General features: G+C 47.5%; 1 protein-coding gene across 24 annotated transcripts in view; it reads left to right on the top strand.

Annotated features, from left to right (window-relative positions):
- Positions 1 to 18,350, top strand: part of tnika (TRAF2 and NCK interacting kinase a) — a 284,569-nt gene extending 266,219 nt beyond the window's left edge. For 2 of the 24 annotated variants that reach the window (XM_052085464.1, XM_052085468.1), the window contains exons 9-36: positions 114 to 192; positions 338 to 513; positions 2,213 to 2,279; positions 2,380 to 2,578; positions 3,352 to 3,468; positions 3,875 to 3,961; positions 4,441 to 4,629; positions 5,843 to 6,346; positions 7,613 to 7,780; positions 8,761 to 9,036; positions 9,119 to 9,225; positions 9,351 to 9,466; positions 10,132 to 10,229; positions 10,334 to 10,357; positions 10,713 to 10,781; positions 11,448 to 11,554; positions 11,669 to 11,774; positions 11,848 to 11,997; positions 13,147 to 13,243; positions 13,320 to 13,490; positions 13,568 to 13,711; positions 14,299 to 14,433; positions 14,545 to 14,645; positions 14,848 to 14,997; positions 15,206 to 15,223; positions 16,523 to 16,682; positions 17,138 to 17,277; positions 17,427 to 18,350. In XM_052085464.1, coding sequence (XP_051941424.1) covers positions 114 to 192; positions 338 to 513; positions 2,213 to 2,279; positions 2,380 to 2,578; positions 3,352 to 3,468; positions 3,875 to 3,961; positions 4,441 to 4,629; positions 5,843 to 6,346; positions 7,613 to 7,780; positions 8,761 to 9,036; positions 9,119 to 9,225; positions 9,351 to 9,466; positions 10,132 to 10,229; positions 10,334 to 10,357; positions 10,713 to 10,781; positions 11,448 to 11,554; positions 11,669 to 11,774; positions 11,848 to 11,997; positions 13,147 to 13,243; positions 13,320 to 13,490; positions 13,568 to 13,711; positions 14,299 to 14,433; positions 14,545 to 14,645; positions 14,848 to 14,997; positions 15,206 to 15,223; positions 16,523 to 16,682; positions 17,138 to 17,277; positions 17,427 to 17,510 — 3,839 coding nt within the window. In that variant the 3' untranslated portion in view covers positions 17,511 to 18,350. The remainder of the gene's footprint in view (positions 1 to 113; positions 193 to 337; positions 514 to 2,212; positions 2,280 to 2,379; positions 2,579 to 3,351; positions 3,469 to 3,874; positions 3,962 to 4,440; positions 4,630 to 5,842; positions 6,347 to 7,612; positions 7,781 to 8,760; positions 9,037 to 9,118; positions 9,226 to 9,350; positions 9,467 to 10,131; positions 10,230 to 10,333; positions 10,358 to 10,712; positions 10,782 to 11,447; positions 11,555 to 11,668; positions 11,775 to 11,847; positions 11,998 to 13,146; positions 13,244 to 13,319; positions 13,491 to 13,567; positions 13,712 to 14,298; positions 14,434 to 14,544; positions 14,646 to 14,847; positions 14,998 to 15,205; positions 15,224 to 16,522; positions 16,683 to 17,137; positions 17,278 to 17,426) is intronic. The other 22 variants (XM_052085466.1, XM_052085476.1, XM_052085473.1 and 19 more) reach the window with 22 other exon arrangements.
- Positions 18,351 to 19,357: the final 1,007 nt, after the last annotated feature.

The following is a 19,357-nucleotide window of genomic DNA, read 5'->3' as shown; positions in this document are numbered from 1 at the left end:
CAAACTTTGTCGCGCGTCCATCGAGAATCTTTTTTTTATTTTTTTTGGTGAAAATTTAGAATTTTTTTTTCTGCTGTTTCATGTGTGACCCCCCCCCCCCCCCCCCCCCGCAGCACTGTGCGACATGCACCCCATGAGAGCCCTCTTCCTCATTCCGCGGAACCCTGCGCCGAGACTCAAGTCAAAAAAATGGTGAGAAATGAATACATATAACAACCGCATCACGCTGGCAGCCATTTTGAATACTTTGGCTTCCGAATTAGGTCATTTTATAGCGAAAAAATAAAAATAAAAAAATCCAGAACTGTCTTTGCTGTTACGGCGACGGGGGGGTCAGGTCGAAGAAGTTCCATCTGTTCATCGAGAGCTGCCTGGTGAAGAGCCACGGCCAGAGGCCGAGCACGGAGCAGCTCCTCAAGCACCCGTTCATCAGGGACCTGCCCAACGAGAGGCAGATCCGCATCCAACTCAAGGACCACATCGACCGCACCAAGAAGAAGCGAGGCGAGAGGGGTGAGAACCAGCTCCCATTTTCTTGAATTTTTTTTCCCCTTTTTCGAAAAAAAGTGCGACATTGAAGGTTTGTCTAAAGTCGGTCACGGAATATGTGTTGTAGTTTGCAAACAAACGGACGGGAAAAAAAATCACTGTTCAAAACAACTCGATGTCAGGCGGCGGTAACAAAATGGCTAATTCCGTTTTCAAAACAAGCTTGTTTTTTTTGGGGGGGGGGAGACTTTTTTTTTTTTGGAGACTCATTGCTGCCCCGTCGCCCCCGAGGAAGGCGTTCCAGACTCCCGACTTTGTCTCACCAGTAAACATCCAGTGACAGACCTCAGTTCCGCTTTCAACGCGGCAGATGACGGCCTCGCCACACACGTCGCCGCTGCCGCATCATTACTAAGCAGATTAATCGCTTCACGACACAAACGCTGCAGGCCGGTTGAGGATGTACGGAATTTTTATTTTATTTTTTTTTTAGCAGATCTTTCTTTTCTCCCCCTCACATCCCCTCTTTTACCACAGCCGCCGTTTTGACTGAAAGGCTTCCAAGTGCCTGTTCTCCACCACTTTAGTACTCACGAGATGGTTTAAAAATACCCGCAAATGATCAGAAAGTTATCCAAAAGTATTCGATCAAACATCTTGCAAAAAAGTTGTATTCTCGAACTCATCCCCTCCCAGACCAGTTAAAATGGATCATTGACTTCTGTAGCCGTCAATGGCACTGAATGAGTTAGAGAATATTCATTCATTCATTCATTCATTCATCTTCCGAGCCGCTTTATCCTCACTAGGGTCGCCGGGCGTGCTGGAGCCTATCCCAGCCGTCTTCGGGCAGTAGGCGGGGGACACCCTGAATCGGTCGCCAGCCAATCGCAGGGCACACAGAGACGAACAACCATTCGCACTCACACTCACACCTAGGGACGATTTAGAGTGTTCAATCAGCCTGCCACGCATGTCTTTGGAATGTGGGAGGAAACCGGAGCACCCGGAGAAAACCCACACAGGAGAACATGCAAACTCCACACAGGGAGGCCGGAGCTGGAATCGAACCCGGTACCTCTGCACTGTGAAGCCGACGTGCTAACCACTGGACTACCGGGCCGTCGCAAAAAAGTTAGACCAAGAAAAAAAATCAAAACACCAAAATAATCAACAAATGTAGTGCGCTCCGAAAAATAAAACCCAGGAGGACTCTGATGTCCGCAGACTCGGATTACTTCGTGGAGCCCAGCGTTCAAATCAAATCTGGTGAATAAGCATGTCGCGTGTTATGCTGCATGCAAATGCAATCCACTGCCAACCGAAACGCTTTTAAATCCAGGTTAGTTGATTTTAAAAATGTATAAGAAGCATAGCATATTAGCGTGTGCTAGCATACATAGCATAGCTTAGCATATTTTTACATATTTTTTTTTTTTAAAAGCATAAAAAAAAAAAAATTTAATCTGCCGATGTTAGCGGAAAGTCCGCGTCGCGTTGAGGGCACAAGTTGGACGATGTCGACGTTGGGGCTGCTCTTCGCGCTGACAAATTTGAGCTTCGTACACCCAACGTGGCTCATACTGGAAAATAACCGCTGACTTGTGTGAAGATTTGTCAAAATCAGAATTGTTCAGTTTCAATGACCAGCGCGTGAGGAAGAAAACGGCTTTGATATCTGCGGGGGTTTCATTTTATCCCACGTGTGTTCCGAACATACCAGACGAAACTGAGTACGAATACAGCGGCAGCGAGGAAGAAGACGAGGAAAGAGACACGGGTGAACCCAGGTGAGCACCGGCCGACCACCGAACGCACCGACGATGCGCTTCCTGAAAACCTTCCCCGCCGTTTCAACGCCACGCCATCTTGTTTTTCTTCATTTCTAAGCTCCATCATCAACATCCCCGGAGAGTCGACCCTGCGGCGCGATTTCCTGCGCCTGCAGTTGGCCAATAAGGAGCGCTCGGAGGCGCAGCGGCGGCAGCAGCTGGAGCAGCAGCAGAACGAGGAGCACAAGCGCCTCCTGCTGGCCGAGAGGCAGAAACGCATCGAGGAGCAGAAGGAGCAGCGGCGGCGGCTGGAGGAGGTGAGCGTGAGGGGAGCAGGGCGAGGGAGGGGGGTCGACTTATCGACTCGGCGATTCCGTAATGAGTCGATTAATCGACTCGTCGTTTCCATAATGAGTCGATTAATCGACTAACACGTTTTGGCCGATGAGTCGATTAATCGACTAACACAGTTTGGTCATGCAGTGGATCATTAAATATAAGAAAAGCGAGGGAGGGGGTTCGACTCATCGACTCGTCGATTCCGTAATGAGTCGATTAATCGACTCGTCGTTTCCATAATGAGTCGATTAATCGACTAACACGTTTGGGCGATGAGTCGATTAATCGAATAACACAGTTTGGTCATGCAGTGGATCATTAAATATAAGAAAAGCGAGGGAGGGGGGTCGACTCATCGACTCGTTGATTCCGTAATGAGTCGATTAATCCACTCGTCGGTTCCGTAATGAGTCGATTAATCGACTAATACGTTTTGGTTGATGAGTCGATTAATCGACTAACACAGTTTGGTCATGCAGTGGATCCTTAAATATAAGAAAAGCGAGGGAGGGGGTCGACTCATCGACTCATCGATTCCGTAATGAGTCGATTAATCGACTCGTCGTTTCCATAATGAGTCGATTAATCGACTAATGCGGTTTGGTCGATGAGTCGATTAATCGACTAACACAGTTTGGTCATGCAGTGGATCATTAAATATAAAAAAAGATAACTTTAGCCCAAGTTGTCTGAACAAAAGTCTGTTCCTCTCCGTGCCCCCCCCGGCCCCCCCCCCCCCCCACACACACAGCAGCAGCAGCGCGAACGCGAGCTGAGGAAGCAGCACGAAAGGGAGCAGAGGAGGCGCTATGAGGAAATGGAGCAACTCCGTCGAGAGGAGGAGCGGCGGCACGCGGAAAGAGAACAGGTTGGTGTCGGCGCTATTCGGCGGAATCGTTGGAAATAGAGCCGTTAAGTTTCTTCCGCTCTGAGGTGCTCTGTGATGAATTTTTTTGGGGTGGCGTAATTCCAATTTTGTCCACTTGAAGGCGGCACACGTTAGCATACTGGGGCTATCAACTTGTTCGGTTTGTTGCACCCTTTTTTGGTGTTTGGATGGTTTTGAAAGGACGTTTAAAGACTTGAAATAAGTTCTCAATAAAATGACTTAGAGCGCTAAAGTTTGCCCGCCTCTGTCCCTGTTCCAGACCGTTTCCACCTCCTCGTGTCGCCGCCTTGGCTGTCTGCCTCCAAATGTCACTAACGCTCACATTTCTCAACGTTGCTGCCGGTTTTTTTTTGTTTTGTTCCTTTCCCCTCCGCACGCTGCCTAGGAGTATATCCGTAGGCAGCTGGAAGAGGAGCAGAGGCAATTAGAGATTCTCCAGCAGCAACTTCTACAGGAACAGGCGCTCCTGCTGGTAACCCGGCTCAATGTTTACACATCCAGTGCGCAGCATCCTTCAAAGGATTTCCCACTTTTTTTTTTTTTTGTTTTGTTTTTGCTTGCTTCTTGACTGCCTCCACCTTGGGATCAAGCATATTCTTCCGGGGATATGCTGTAATACCCGTCATCTTTAGCTTCATCCCGTTCTCCTCTTCATCGAAAAGTTGTCTTCATTTCACATCGGGCACACGTAAGATAGATTCCCAACCGCCGTGTGCCGTGGGAAATGATCCACCCGCACTAAATTGGTCACAAAAAAATGGAATTTATTGACTTGCGTCTGAACCGTGAAACGCTCCCCCCTTGACAGGATGAAACAAAACCGCATTTGACTTCTGTCCGTGTCGCTTCCTCGTCCTTTGTGGCTTCTCACATCCACTCACACCCCCCCCCCCCCGCCCGCTTCTGAATTGCGCGAAGTCTTCACCGGTTTCCTTCCTTCCCCTCCCCAAGGAATACAAGCGCAAGCAGGTGGAGGAGCAGCGGCAGGCCGAGCGTCTGCAGAGGCAACTCCAGCAGGAGAGGGCCTACTTGGTGTCGCTGCAGCAACAGCAACAGGAGGGACGGCAGGCGGAGAAGAAACAGCTCTACCACTACAAAGATGTCAGTCATCCCAATGACAAGCCGGCCTGGGCGAAAGAGGTCGGTGGCAAACACACGTGCCGTTCGCCTGTGAGAACTAAATGTAGGCGGGATTGTTGCACGTCAACATAAAACAAAATGCTACATGCTAATGCTAATGTTACAAAATGCGGAAGTCACACACTGCTACGTCAGAATTACCCTTTTTTGTGAAAATAATCTGCCCTGACCTACACAGGTATGAAGGAGAACCACAAATGATAAAAAAAAAAAAATCACCTTTGCCAGATGATCAAGATGGGGGGCTTGGGTGGGGGGTGTGGTCGTAGGACTTAATGACCGCACCAATTTACTGATCCATTTTAAAGTCACTGTCCAACTTGAGGCCCAAATAATTTTACTTGTACTTATATGACTTCTTAGCAGTACGCCGTCAGCCGAGAGTCAAGTTTATTCCTTTAAGAAACTGGAAACGGGAACCAGAGTAGCATTTGGAAGAATACGGAGGCTGGGTTGAGGTGGCACTCCCACACTTGAGCCAGGGGTGGGAATGTATTCTCGAACTCATCCCCTCCCAGACCAGTTAAAATGGATCTTTGACGTCTGTAGCCGTCAATGGCACTGAATGAGTTAGAGAATATTCATTCATTCATCTTCGGAGCCGCTCGATCCTCACTAGGGTCGCGGGGGGTGCTGGAGCCCATCCCAGCCGTCTCCGGGCAGTAGGCGGGGGACACCCTGAATCGGTTGCCAGCCAATCGCAGGGCACACAGAGACGAACAACCATTCACGCTCACACCTACGGACAATTTAGAGTGTTCAATCAGCCTGCCATGCATATTTTTTTGGGAATGTGGGAGGAAACCGGAGCACCCGGAGAAAACCCACGCAGGCCTGGGGAGAACATGCAAACTCCACACAGGGAGGCCGGAGCTGGAATCGAACCCGGTACCTCTGCACTGTGAAGCCGACGTGCTAACCACTGGACTACCGGGCTGCCAGTTAGAGAATATACAGAAATCTGTAGCCGAGACTCAGTAGCATGTCAAGGAAACATCCGTGGCTACAACCCAGCCCGGACTGATCGTCGACCAAGTATCAATTTCTGAAACCTTTTGTTTTCTGCTGTCACAGCGAGGGGCCTTCCCGTCCGCTAAACAATCTTTCTCAACAGGACAGCTGTCGGGATCCTTCTGGAGACTGTGGGACTCCCCGGCCCCTGAATTGTGTTTACATTGCCGCCCGTGTTCTTGTTCTGACTTTTGACTCCCAGGTGCAGCAGCACGCACAAATGCAACGCGGTAACCCGCCCCGCCCTAACCTGCGCCATCATCAGTCGTTCAACCAGCCGCCTTCGTCTTCGTCCGCGTCCCCGGCCTCCCGCGGCCAACCCCGAGCTCAAACCCCTCGACGCGCGCCGTCCGTCGGTGCCCAGATCCTTCCCGGCCAGGTCCCCCAGATCCGCATTGCGCTAGACCCAGGGGAGCCCCTGGACCCGGGACTAAAGCGGGAGATAAGTCAGCAGGTCAGAGAGTTGAGGGCTCAGAATCGCAGTCAGAGGAAGCGCAGCCCGACCGCCGTCAAGGAAGACGCTCAAGCAGCTCAGAAGGACCCTCGTAACCCTGAGAAAGAACCTTCCGGTCCCGCGCCGGTCAGACAGTCGAAAGCTGCCGCAGAGCCTCGAGAGCGCCAGAAAGAGAAGTCCCCAGGCAGGCCCCTCTCTGTGCCCAATCACTCTGATGTTGTTACTAAGGCCCCCGCGCAGGTCCAAAAACTGGTTAGTGCCCTCCGCCGCTGCAGTAGAGTAGATGTAGACGTAGAGCCAAAATGTCGTCAAGAGCTACTCCACCTTAGCAAGAATGAGGCTTTCTGCTCTTTCTTCTTCTTCCAAACTCGTCTTCTCACAGACAAGAAGCCAATCAGACCATGTTACTTAAAAAAAACTGAAAAAAACCCGTTGGTTCTAAAGGAACCGAGAAGATCCTGTCTATTGTCGGTCCTTATGAGTCCCAAGTTAGTGATCGTCGGACCCCTTTTCCAACAAACTCCGGATCCTCCTTCTTTCGTCTTTCTAGTGTCCGCTGTTCTTTCTCATTTTTACCACAGAGGGGAAAAATCCTTTTGGGTGCCGGGCCAGGTCCCCAAACCGTTTTCTCCTGACACACACTTCTCAAAGATTCTCTTTTCTCTTGTAGATGACGACGCTAACATCTCTCTGCCTCCACAGAAACTAAACAAAAAGCTGCCAGTAGTTCCTCCCCTTCATGAGTACTAACAATTTTTGTCTTCTCGGGGGGGGGGTTGTTCCCTGCCTCCGTCGCCGTCGTTGTGACTCATGAATAGGAGCTGCATGCAGACTGTAGTTGTGATGACCCGAGTCATAATCTTGAATAATCCCCCCCAATAGATTATGAGCTCATGAGGATTTGCAAAACCCCCCCCCCCAAAAAAACCCTTCAAAGGGATTCCGTTCTCTTTGCACATGCAACATGACGCGAAAAGAAACGGCAAAGTGTTGACTCCAAAATTAGGACAAACTCTTGATGCGATCTGTGGTTGGTTTTGAAGGAAATGCATAAAATGATCCCAAAATAGCCACTTTGACCTAAAATGTTGCTCTTGTTTTGGTGGAGGGGGGGGGGCACGGTTTCTTGAGGCATTTTGTAGGTCATCGCGTTCTAGATATGGCTACCAAATTTCTTGTTGCTGAGTGAAAACAGCTCTGTGACGAAATTAAAGATTTGGGTTTGATGGCCGGTCGGTCAACTTCGCCGCCATGTTCCGGCCAGATGCAAATATCAAAAAACTCCATCAAAAAAAATTTTTTTTGCTAATCAGACAGTACATATGTCCAGTATTCGCCGTTAATATTTGTTAGCAAAATTTGTAGGACACATTTCCATGATACGTGCCGACCAGATTTGATCTCGCAACTTGAAACTGGCTTGAGGGTCTGAATTTTCCCCCCAAAATTAAAATTCTCTAGCCGCTGCCGGGCTATGAGTGATCATAGTGTGTGTGTGTGCGTGTGTGTGTGTGTCAGGTGGAGGAAAGGTCTAAGCTGAACAGACAGAGCTCTCCGGCACTGCAGCCTAAAGTGTCGAACCGGATCTCCGACCCTTCCCTTCCTCCCCGATCTGAGTCCTTCAGCAGCAGTGGGGGCATGCAGGCTGCCCGAACTCCACCCGCCCACCGTCCTGTTGAACCCCAGGTGTGTGTGTGTGTGTGGGTGTGCCGCAGGAACACTTGTGCCTTGAAAATTAACCTTACTACCTCTCGTCACTTTGTTTTCAGGGCTGTACAAAATATTTACATTGTTGTCATGTATTGCTGGCTTTCCCGTTACCTAAATCGGCCCGCAGTCTCCTCTCCGATAAAATATGTCGATGTGAAACAAACCGGGCCGCTCACTGGTTACCGTGTCGCTGTGCCTTACCTCGGGACGTGACTGTATTCAACTCCACAGTCTCCACTTGGCTGCATTGTTCCCCGTCTCCCAGCCCTTATTGTCCTACCAGATAAAATGTGTCACCTCTTGTTGAGGTCAAGCACGACTGGTCGCAGTTTCGTTGTTGTTCCTGAGAGGTACATTCAGCAAATTGTTCCTGACACATGGTTCATGCTCCTGACAGTTGACTTGAGCAAAATTCTTGTTCCTGACAGGTGACTTAGCCACGGTTCCTGTTCCTGCAAGTTGGCAAGATTTACATTCCTGGGAGTTGAATTTGTTCATGACATTTAAGGTCTTGTTCCTGACAGTTGACTTGAGCAAAGTTCTTGTTCTTGACAGGTGACTTAGCCACGGTTCCTGTTCCTGCAAGTTATGTTGGCAAGATTCTCATTCCTGGAAGTTGAATTTGTTCATGATATTTAAGGTCTTGTTCCTGACAGCTGACTTGAGCAAAGTTCTTGTTCCCGACAGGTGACTTAGCCAAGGTTCCTGTTCCTGCAAGTTATGTTGGCAAGATTTTCATTCCTGGGAGTTGAATTTGTTCATGACATTTAAGGTCTTGTTCCTGACGGCTGACTTGAGCAAAGTTCTTGTTCCGGACTATTACTTGTTCCTAACACCAAAACAAAGTCCTTGTTCCTCGACTCGGCATTCCTTGGTCCTCTATCCTTTTATGCCTTACCGTATACTCGTCTGTATTTCCTTCCTGCTGATTCCCGGCTTCCTCGTCCATGCCTCAGATGGCCCACCTGGTTCCGGTCAAGACTCACTCCAGCTCCATGTCGGGTTCTCAGTCGCTGCAGGAGCAGACGGGATCGGCTCTGAGCGAGAGCGTGGTCTCCGCCAGGTCGGATATCCCCCGGCAGAACTCTGACCCGACCTCCGACAACCAAACTCCGCCGCTTCGCATCGCCGATCGGGATCGGGACAGAACCGCTTGGCTGAGAGAGGAAGACTTGGTGCCCAAGGTCCGAGAATCCCAACCGGTAAGACCTTGCGTGGTGCATCATGAAAAGGTTCATCTCATTTCTTGTTTGTTTGTTTTTTTCATAATTATTGCTGTGTATTAACCATGACGATTACCGTATTTGTCCTCAGATCCCCCAGAGGAACACCTCCATCTCCCCAGCGTTGGTCAGAAAGAACTCCCCCAACGGTGGTGTCATTCTGGGGCCTCGAGCAGGCTCTCAGCTCATACGAGCAAGGTGAACTTCATTCTTAGGCTTTATCCAGGGTGCTGCAGTTTTATAGCCCATAGTCTCCACTTGGCTGCAGCAGCCGGTTTCCTTGCAACACTCATTTATTATTATTTTTTTTAATTTGAATTTAGTAACCCGGACCTGCGGCGTTCTGAGCTCTCTCTGGACGCCATGCTGCAAAGAACTTCCTCCAACTCGTCATCATCTTCCTCGCCTTCATCCCAGGGAGGCTCGGTCGAGAGGAGAGGTATGTGTTCTCTTTCTGCAGGTGTCCCAAAACATGAGTCCAAACACTCTTTTTTCTGTCAAACCGGTTTTCCGAGGACATCTCTTAGTTCTTCTCGGATCGACCTGTCTGACGCGATCTCAAGATTGGAGCTTGCAACTATGACACACAACAAAAAAACCAACTCATACTGTTCCTGCCCAATGAAATGAATATTTGGACATAATTAATTTTTAGAAATCACAACTTAAAAATTTGGACATGCTGTATTTATTGCATTTTTTTAATGTATAAAAGAAGAAACTAATAACATTTGGGGAAACAATGTTCAGTCCACTAGCCTAATGCTAATTTACCTCAATGTTGCGGGGCTGTATAACCCTATGAACACAAATAGTGCAGTAACACATCTCGACAGACAATATAAGGGCAGTCAAAGAATTAGAGACTGAACAGCTCAAGACATTTTGTAAAGTAACGAGAACAAAAGTAACCTAAAATTCCTACTTGGAGCTGATTCCATTATTCCATATTCCATTTGTGTGCGGCATAACAGCGAAATGCCGCTTCACCGCGTTTGCTTTGAAATCGCTGCTCGACTCTATTGAAGCTGGAGTCTGCGGTTATAATGTGAAGAATGTGTCCGTGCAGCACATATTCAGTGCAAAATGTTCTCGCTCCGACAGGTCAGGGCAGACAGGAAGCATCGTCGTTGGGAGCCGATCAGGAGGCCAAATCCAAACAGGGGGAGGGCCGCGACTCAAGCCGACCCAGCAGGCCCGCAGTGAGTCCCGACACACAAACACACTCCAAACTATTTGCCTGGAGTGTTGGACAATCGCGAAACTTGTTCTCTACCTCTCTTGTCTGCCTCCTTCCATCCTTCAGAGCTATAAGAAAGCCATAGATGAGGTTAGTGAGCCCCCCCCGACCCCCCTTTTCCTCAGTCCCCCAATGTGACACATACACATTGCAGAGAGGGTGGATGTCGCTTGTGGTGCATGTGCCACATCCACCACCTGAGCATTTGTAAATCTCTTCCAACTCGTCGTCATGGTTACCGGTCAGTTGGCAGGGGCTGTCGCCGAACACCCCGGCCCCCCATCCCAACCACCACCTCCCCATGTTGTCCTTTCACCATTGAGAGAGAAAAAAACTAAAAACACTTTGACGAGCGCCTCCCTTGCCCAAATGTTTGCGAGGTCACTTCATGTGAGGCGCGGGAAAAGTAAATCCACGTGAATAGTCTTTGGTGGTCTCCTTTCAGGACCTCAGCGCTCTGGCGAAGGAACTGCGAGAGTTTCGGGTCGAGGAGGGGAGCCGGCCTCCGGTTAAGGTGGGCTATCCCAGATCACGGCAAGAATGAAGTCCATGGCTGTGATGTGTGATGACGTTTCAAATTGCTGTTTGAGTGTGCGTATTATTATTTGAACAAATTAGGGAAAAATTCTTCTTATGCTTGAAAATCTAATTTCATAACTTTGATCTAGAAAAGGTTAAACAAATATTTTTTTAAAATTTTTGTTCTGCGTGCGTGCACTCGTTTCCATGTTTTGAGGGGACATAAAATTGCGTGTGTGTGTGTGTACTCGTTTCCATGTTTTGAGGGGACATAAAATTGCGTGTGTGTGTGTACTCGTTTCCATGTTTTGAGGGGACATAAAATTGCGTGTGTGTGTACTTGTTTCTATGTTTTGAGGGGACATAAAATTGTGTGTGTGTGTGTGTGAGTGTGCTTGCCAGGGTGTTGTTTTCGTAAAATCAGGCACTAACGCAAAGGCTGCGCACAGTAATTTTTTTTTCCATACTATGAAACATAAACATCTTTTAAAGCTAATTTGAACCCCGTGGGATCGAAAATGCGTTCCTAAAATGTATTATGAAACTTTGCGATGGAGCCAACGGTTCGGGAAAAAAAAAAAAATAAATCAATGTCATACGAATCTCAATGGTGCGATCTTTTTTTTATATACTACCAATGAAATCTTTCCCGCCGATGCAGGTGACGGACTACTCGTCGTCCAGCGAGGAGTCGGAGAGCAGCGACGAGGACGGCGAGACGGTGGGACACGACGGCACCGTGGCTGTGAGCGACATCCCTCGCATCATGTGAGCTGGCCCAATTTGAACCAACAAATGCACCAGCGATGACGTGGGGATCCGTTTCACTGACACTTGCTTGGACTTTGTCGATATTTCTCGGGACTTGCCGTTGCGCCGCAGGCCCGCCGCGCAAAACAACAGCAGCGAGTCCTATGGCGGACTGAGCGAGGGCTCCCTTGAAGAACCTTACAGCAACTCCAAGGACGGCACGCTGGTCGTGAGAGAGGTGAGCGCCCCTGACGTTAACGCGGCGGCGGCGCGAACGACCACCATTGACCTTCCTTCCTTGTCCGCTTCAGGCCGAGGAGAAGAGGCGAGGCTGCCACGCCGAGAGCAACGGCTTCGGCAACCACGCCGGCGGCCACGGCAACCTGCCCGACCTGGTGCGGCAGAGCAGCTCGCCCGCGGCCCCGCCCACCGCCCTGCAGGAGCTGGGAGACATGCCCGAGGTACCCGAAACGTATCCGGACGCAATCCGGTGTGCATAAATGTGCAGGTGATGCTTAGTAATGATAACAGGTGTCCACTATAGTAACTGCTGTCCCTTAAAGGGTTAAATTTAAAAACTAGATTGCAATTTCATTTTTTTTTAATTTACATTCACATCAGTAACCTAAGAAATCAAGAAAAAAATGACTATTTACTATTTATTTAAAAACTAGATTGCAATTTCATTTTTTTTTAATTTACATTCACATCAGTAACCTAAGAAATTAAGAAAAAAAAATTACTATTTACTATTTATTTAAAAACTAAATTGCTATTTCATTTTTTTTAAATTTACATTCACATCAGTAACCTAAGAAATGAAGAAAAAAAATTACTATTTACTATTTATTTAAAAACTAGATTGCAATTTCATTTTTTTTTTAAATTTACATTCACATCAGTAACCTAAGAAATTAAGAAAAAAATTACTATTTATTTAAAAACTAGATTGCATTCATTCATTCATTCATTTTCCGAGCCGCTTGATCCTCACTAGGGTCGCGGGGGGTGCTGGAGCCTATCCCAGCTGTCTTCGGGCAGTAGGCGGGGGACACCCTGAATCGGTTGCCAGCCAATCGCAGGGCACACAGAAACGAACAACCATTCGCGCTCACACTCACACCTAGGGACAATTTAGAGTGTTCAATCAGCCTGCCACGCATGTTTTTGGAATGTGGGAGGAAACCGGAGCACCCGGAGAAAACCCACGCAGGCCCGGGGAGAACATGCAAACTCCACACAGGGAGGCCGACGCTGGAAACTAGATTGCAATTTCATTTTTTTTAAATGTACATTCACATCAGTAACCTAAGAAATTAAGAAAAAAATTACTATTTACTATTTATTTAAAAACTAGATTGCTATTTCATTTTTTTTTAAATTTACATTCACATCAGTAACCTAAGAAATGAAGGAAAAAAATTACTATTTATTATTTATTTAAAAACTAGATTGCTATTTCATTTTTTTAAATTTACATTGACATCAGTAACCTAAGAAATTAAGAAAAAAAAATTACTATTTACGTCCATATCGAAATAATGAAGAACATACAGACAACACGATAACTCGTTTGAATCATTCTTATTTGTTGTTTCTCAATCTCGCAGTTTGGTCTGGGCGGCTCCAAATCATCCTTCACCCCATTTGTGGACCCTCGCATCTACCAAACGTCCCCGAGTGACGAAAACGAGAACTCGACAGCCGGTGAGCGCCCCCCCCGCCCTCCCCACCGCCATTCATCTACCGTCATTAACCGCGCACGTCGCCTTTGCCGCGGCAGCCATGTTTGCCAATGAGCTGCTGCGGCAGGAGCAGGCCCGACTCAACGAAGCCAGGAAGATCTCGGTGGTCAACGTCAACCCCACCAACATCCGACCGCACAGCGACACGCCCGAGATCCGCAAGTACAAGAAGCGTTTCAACTCGGAGATACTTTGCGCCGCACTCTGGGGTACGTCCCGAAAGCTTTCACTCCGCCCCCTCGCCGCCCAATATTTTGGTCCTTGACGTCCGCGTTGATGCGCTCAGGTGTGAATCTGCTGGTGGGGACGGAGAATGGCCTCATGCTACTGGACCGAAGCGGCCAAGGAAAAGTTTACAACCTGATCACCAGGCGGCGTTTCCTTCAGATGGACGTGTTGGAGGGCCTCAACGTGCTCGTCACCATCTCGGGTAGGTCTGCTGCTAGCTTTCGTTGAGCTGTTTTTATTTTACAGACTGTTCATAGCAGATTTGTATTTAGGTTTTGAATCAATTTTAAAAAATTGGAAATTATTTTTAGCACAGGTGTTTGATTGATGACAAACTAACCAAAAATAACCAAATAACTTTGCATTAAAAAAAAATGCCCCTGCTAGCTGAACGCTAACACATAATGAAAAACATCATTGATAGGCTCGAAAATAGCGCTGATAGTCGTGACAACCTTTTTTAAGCAACCGATAATTGAACTCAAACGGTGGCGCAGCATTTAAAAGTACATCACGCAGGCACATATTCTTTATCCTCTGCGGAAAAAAAACCCCATCTTGGACTGTTGTTTTTTTAATTTTATTAGCATGAATTTTCAAGACGTGCAGAATGTTACTGTGTTTTTGTTTTAGCTTTTTCTTTTTTTTAATTCCGGTAGAGTACGGTACATATTTTAAGCACAGTTAAGTCGATGTGAACTTTTTACTGCAATTCTAAAAATTTTTTTTACTGCAGTTTTATTTTATGCCTTCATACCTCGCACCATTTCTTTTTGTGGCCGCTCTCAGGGAAAAAGAACAAGCTGCGCGTGTACTACCTGTCGTGGCTGAGGAACAGAATACTGCACAACGACCCGGAAGTGGAGAAGAAGCAAGGCTGGATCACTGTCGGCGAGCTGGAAGGATGCGTGCATTATAAAGTCGGTAAGCGTGAGCTGCTGCATGGAACACGCGCCCTTATCGGCACGAAGCGCGGCGCGGCGTCGTTGCACGTGAGGACCCGAGAATGCTTCTCACGCTGTGCCGTGGTTCCAGTGAAGTACGAGAGGATCAAGTTCCTGGTGATTGCACTGAAGAACTCGGTGGAGATCTACGCCTGGGCCCCCAAGCCCTACCACAAGTTCATGGCCTTTAAGGTAGGCCTCAGCCATCGGCCCGTTTTTTTGTGCCGGTTGTGCTATGAGGGCTCCTTCTAGTGGTGCACAAAGAAATGACTAAATTCCATTGTCAGACTGGATGTTAATGTAGTAGACTCTTGCTCGCTAGCGCATTTGACAGACACGAGAGAGCCTGGATCTCGAAAAACTGCTCAGTGTGCCTCCGTGTCTCGGTTGGCAGTCGTTCGCCGAGCTGCAGCACCGTCCTCAGCTCGTCGACCTCACGGTGGAGGAAGGCCAAAGGCTGAAGGTCATCTACGGCTCCAGCGTGGGCTTCCACGTCATCGACGTCGACTCGGGCAACCCGTACGACATCTACATCCCGTCGCACGTAAGTTAGACTCACGGGAGGCACATCGGAGATGTTCTTTCAACAAAAACTACTGTCTCAAGTTCCACTTTAAGGGTGGTCATGACCTTCTGAAATGTTATCCCGAGTCTGTGTATGAGAAGACTTTCAAATCGCCAGCCAATGCAACTATTCACATCCTCCTCCTCTCTGCCCTGCTCCTTCCCTGCCGATTTTGTTTTTCTTTCAGTGTGCCAAAGACACCAAGGTGATGCGCGCTGCCCTCCGCCATCCACTTCTTGTGTAGCTGTAGCTATGTGTTGCTGCGTAGATGTGTAGAGCCATTGTCAAAAAGCGCCCCCCCACCCCCAGTTGAAGCACGGCGTTGTGCGACCACATGCCCCATGTGCAGTCCACATGTAGAGATTCATAGATAACAAACAGTAGCAGTCACTTAGAGCGGATGTGATGAAATTCATCTCGCCCCCTTAAGCACAAGGCTGGAATTTCAGCACTGTGCACTAAGAACCAGGTATAAATAGAACATACCAGAACATAATACGGTGTTGTGGAAATTATTATTTGAAATGCATAAAAGTTTTGTAATTCCCCCCCCCAAAAAATTGTATTGGAAAAAACGGTATTAAACCTAACCATGAAAATATCGAATGAAAGCGAACTGTGAAGTTTGTATATCATTTTACCTCTGATCATCCGTCTGGTCATTTGGGCTATCTATCTATCTATCTATCTATCTATGTAGCTAGCTAGCTAGCTATCTTTCTATCTTGTCTTTCTATCTGGTTATAGTAATTATAATTAATACAGAAAAGCCTTCAAAAGAGAAAGCAACACGACAGACAAACAGCCAGAAAGCTAGCTAGCTCAACAGCTAGCTTGACAGACAGCTACATAGATGCTAACCAGATAGAAAGACAAGATAGAAAGATAGATAGCTAGCTAGCTATCTTTCTATCTTGTCTTTCTATCTGGTTAGCTAGCTAGCTAACTATCTATCTATCCTGTCTTTCTATCTGGTTAGCATCTATGTAGCTGTCTGTCAAGCTAGCTGTTGAGCTAGCTAGCTTTCTGGCTAGTTGTCTGTCGTGTTGCCTTCTCTTTTGAAGTGTTTTCTGTATGAATTATAATTATTATAAGTCATGAATAATATGAAGTACGTCATGGGCTGAGATGAGTTTCGCCACCATACTGTCATTCACTCGTTCGTCTCTGTCATACTGATTTTGTCCTTTGATATTTCAGTGTCGTGTGGCTGTTGTACTAATTCCATCAAAAAGAGGCGAAAAACAAAATAATTGAGCTGAGAAAGACGTGGAAAACACCTGCAAATAAAAAACCCGAATCCATGTTTTGATGTCAAACCCAAACGTACTACAGGAAGCTTTTCTCTGCGCTTATGCCTTAGCATCAACAAACATGCTTTTCGGGGATTAAACCCAAAATATGGCTTTTAAATACCCCACTGGGATATTTTAATCGGATAGGGGATTACGATTACATTTGACAGGTATTAACATCTTTGTGTGTGCGCGTGCGCCCGCAATAGATTCAGAGCCAGGTGATGCCGCACGCCATCGTGGTGTTGCCCAAGACGGACGGCATGGAGATGCTGCTGTGCTACGAGGACGAAGGGGTCTACGTCAATACCTACGGCAGGATCACCAAAGATGTCGTCCTGCAGTGGGGGGAGATGCCCACCTCGGTTGGTAAGTGTGCGCGTTCGACTGCCTCACAGCGCAGATGGAGTTCAATTCCGGCTCCGGCCTTCCTGTGTGGAGTTTGAATACAGTAGTGATGAGGTCCATGCATCTGATTGTCCATCCATCCATCTTCTACCGCTTATCCGGGGCCGGGTCGCGGGGGCAACAGCTTTAGCAGGGAAGCCCAGACTTCCCTCTCCCTAGCTACTTCTTCCAGCTCTCCCCGGGGATCCCGAGGCGTTCCCAGGCCAGCTGGGTGACATAGTCTCTCCAGCGTGTGCTGGGTCTTCCTCGGGGTCTCCTCCCGGTGGGACATGCCCGGAACACCTCACCAGGGAGGCGTTCAGGAGGCATCCGAATCCGATACCCAAGCCACCTCATCTGGCTCCTCTCGATGTGGAGGAGAAGTGTCTGTGTCTAAAGAAAATATAGAAAATGTACACTTGACTGTGCATCTGCAGCCTACATCCACTCCAATCAAATCATGGGCTGGGGCGAAAAAGCCATCGAGATCCGTTCGGTGGAGACGGGGCACCTGGACGGAGTCTTCATGCACAAGAGGGCCCAGAGACTCAAGTTCCTGTGCGAGCGCAATGACAAAGTACGCACACATTCACAGAAGAATATGACAACTGTCACATGATCTCATTCGGTCGGACGCCTTTATGTGTGTACATTTGTAATTACACAGGAACAACAATCGCCAGGGACCGCGTGAAATTGAATTTTTCTCTTTCCGTCTCCCGCCAGGTGTTCTTCGCATCAGTGCGCTCGGGAGGCAGCAGCCAAGTGTTTTTCATGACCCTCAACAGGAACTCCATGATGAACTGGTGATGACCCGCCCCCCTTGGTCCGGCCTCGCGCTCCCATTGGCTGTTGCCGTCTTCCACCTTTTTTGCACACTTTTGCCTCCTTCCCCTTCCTTTGCCCGTCTCGCCGCCCTCATGACTTGAAACAATCACACCAGGGCAGCGTCGGGAACACTTGATTTTCCTCCTTATCGTCCTCCTCTTCCATTTGCTCCTCCTCCTTTTCCCGTTAAATCAAAAGATGACGTCTGCGTCCCTTTAAGAAGAAAATCGCACACTTCCAACCCCATTCACGACCCCCCCCCGCCCCCCCCCCCTTTGTCATTCTTCCACTCTTCAAAGGTGCTGCATTAGACTTGTGCTGTCAATCAACAAAGGGCGTCTGTGTGAAACTTTACAGCACACGACTGCCCCCGGAAAAAAATTGTGTGTGCGTGCATACGTGTGCGAGTCCCGTTCCTCGAAAAGACGGCAAAAAGAGTCTGTGTTGTGCGTCCAGGTGAAGTTTTTTGTTTTTGAGCAGGAAAGTTGATCTAACACAAGTAGACGAAAGTGGCCGTTGCCACAATTGTATCCCACCGCCACAGAAACACGGGATTCATGATTATTCTTTGACGGTAGATTCTTGTTTAGGTATGTCAGGAACAGGAACATTGGTAAACTCACTCAGCAACTAAGACGTTACCAAAGTCACATTCGATTATGTATCGCTCAACAAGAACAAGAACTTTATGAGAGTTGTTTGTCATGGACGAGATGTTTGCTGAAGTCACCTGTCAGGAACAAGAACTTCAGGAAAGACGCTTATCAGGAACAAGAATGTAAGGAAAGCGACTTATCAGGAACAAGAACTTTAGGAAAGTCACTCATCAGGAACAAGACAAGTCACCCTTCAGGAACAAGAACATTAGGAAAGCTACTTATCAGGAACAAGACCTGTGTTAAAGTCATCTGTCAGGAACTTTCGGAAAAGCACTTATCAGGAACAAGAACGTAACAAAATACATTCATCAAGTGCAAGAGTTAAGGCAACGTGCCAAGAACAAAAGCATTGCTAACCAACCTCACCAGTCAGGTGCAGGAACTCTGCTAAAGTATCCTGTCAGGAATAATAACTAAACTGCGAAACTCACTCATGAAGGACAGAAACTTTAGTAAAGTCAGGAACAAGAACTTGTATCAGGAGCAGAAACCTTTGTTAAAATCACCTAACAGGAAAATTATCGTAGAAAAGCAATCAGTTAACAATCCGTCATCTGTCTTTAGCGTTGCTAAAACCACCAATCGGGAACAACAACATCGGCAAAGTCTAAAATCTTATTCTGTCAGGAAACAATAACCTCAGGAAAGTCACTTGCCAGGAACAAGCACTCTGCCAAAGTAACCTATAGGGGCAAGTGACTTTTGGTAAATTATCACGAACAATATCCTCACTACCATCCCCTGTTGTTTTTGTATACACACATGCAAGCACACACAAAAAAAAATAAATTGAATGAGCCAACTCGGCCTTCATGATTGGACGAGTTTCAAACTGAAAATAAAAAAACATGCCAAATGATGTGTGGTGGGATACGTTGTGGATGGTCTAGAAACCGGTTTGGTTACGTCGGATTTGCGCCGACACGCTAACACATTTCAAATTAAATTATTGCTAGTGAAGACAAGCTAATGCCCACCTCAACCAATGGCTATAGATGCACATCAGGCTAACAGGCTAATGGTTTAGCAATAAAGAGCCCTTGTCTTCCCACTGTGCGTGAGTGTGTGGGTGTGTGTTGTCCATTGCGGTCAATAACACTGAATACTTTCAGACAAAACTACTGTAATGTTTTATTTTGCCGTGTGTTTTCATTTTTCATCTTGATTTTA

This window comes from Hippocampus zosterae, chromosome 14 (genome assembly GCF_025434085.1).
Source record: "Hippocampus zosterae strain Florida chromosome 14, ASM2543408v3, whole genome shotgun sequence".
Taxonomy (NCBI): domain Eukaryota; kingdom Metazoa; phylum Chordata; class Actinopteri; order Syngnathiformes; family Syngnathidae; genus Hippocampus; species Hippocampus zosterae.
Note: the sequence above shows the minus strand (reverse complement) of the source record. Positions and strands in the feature narration are given on the sequence as shown.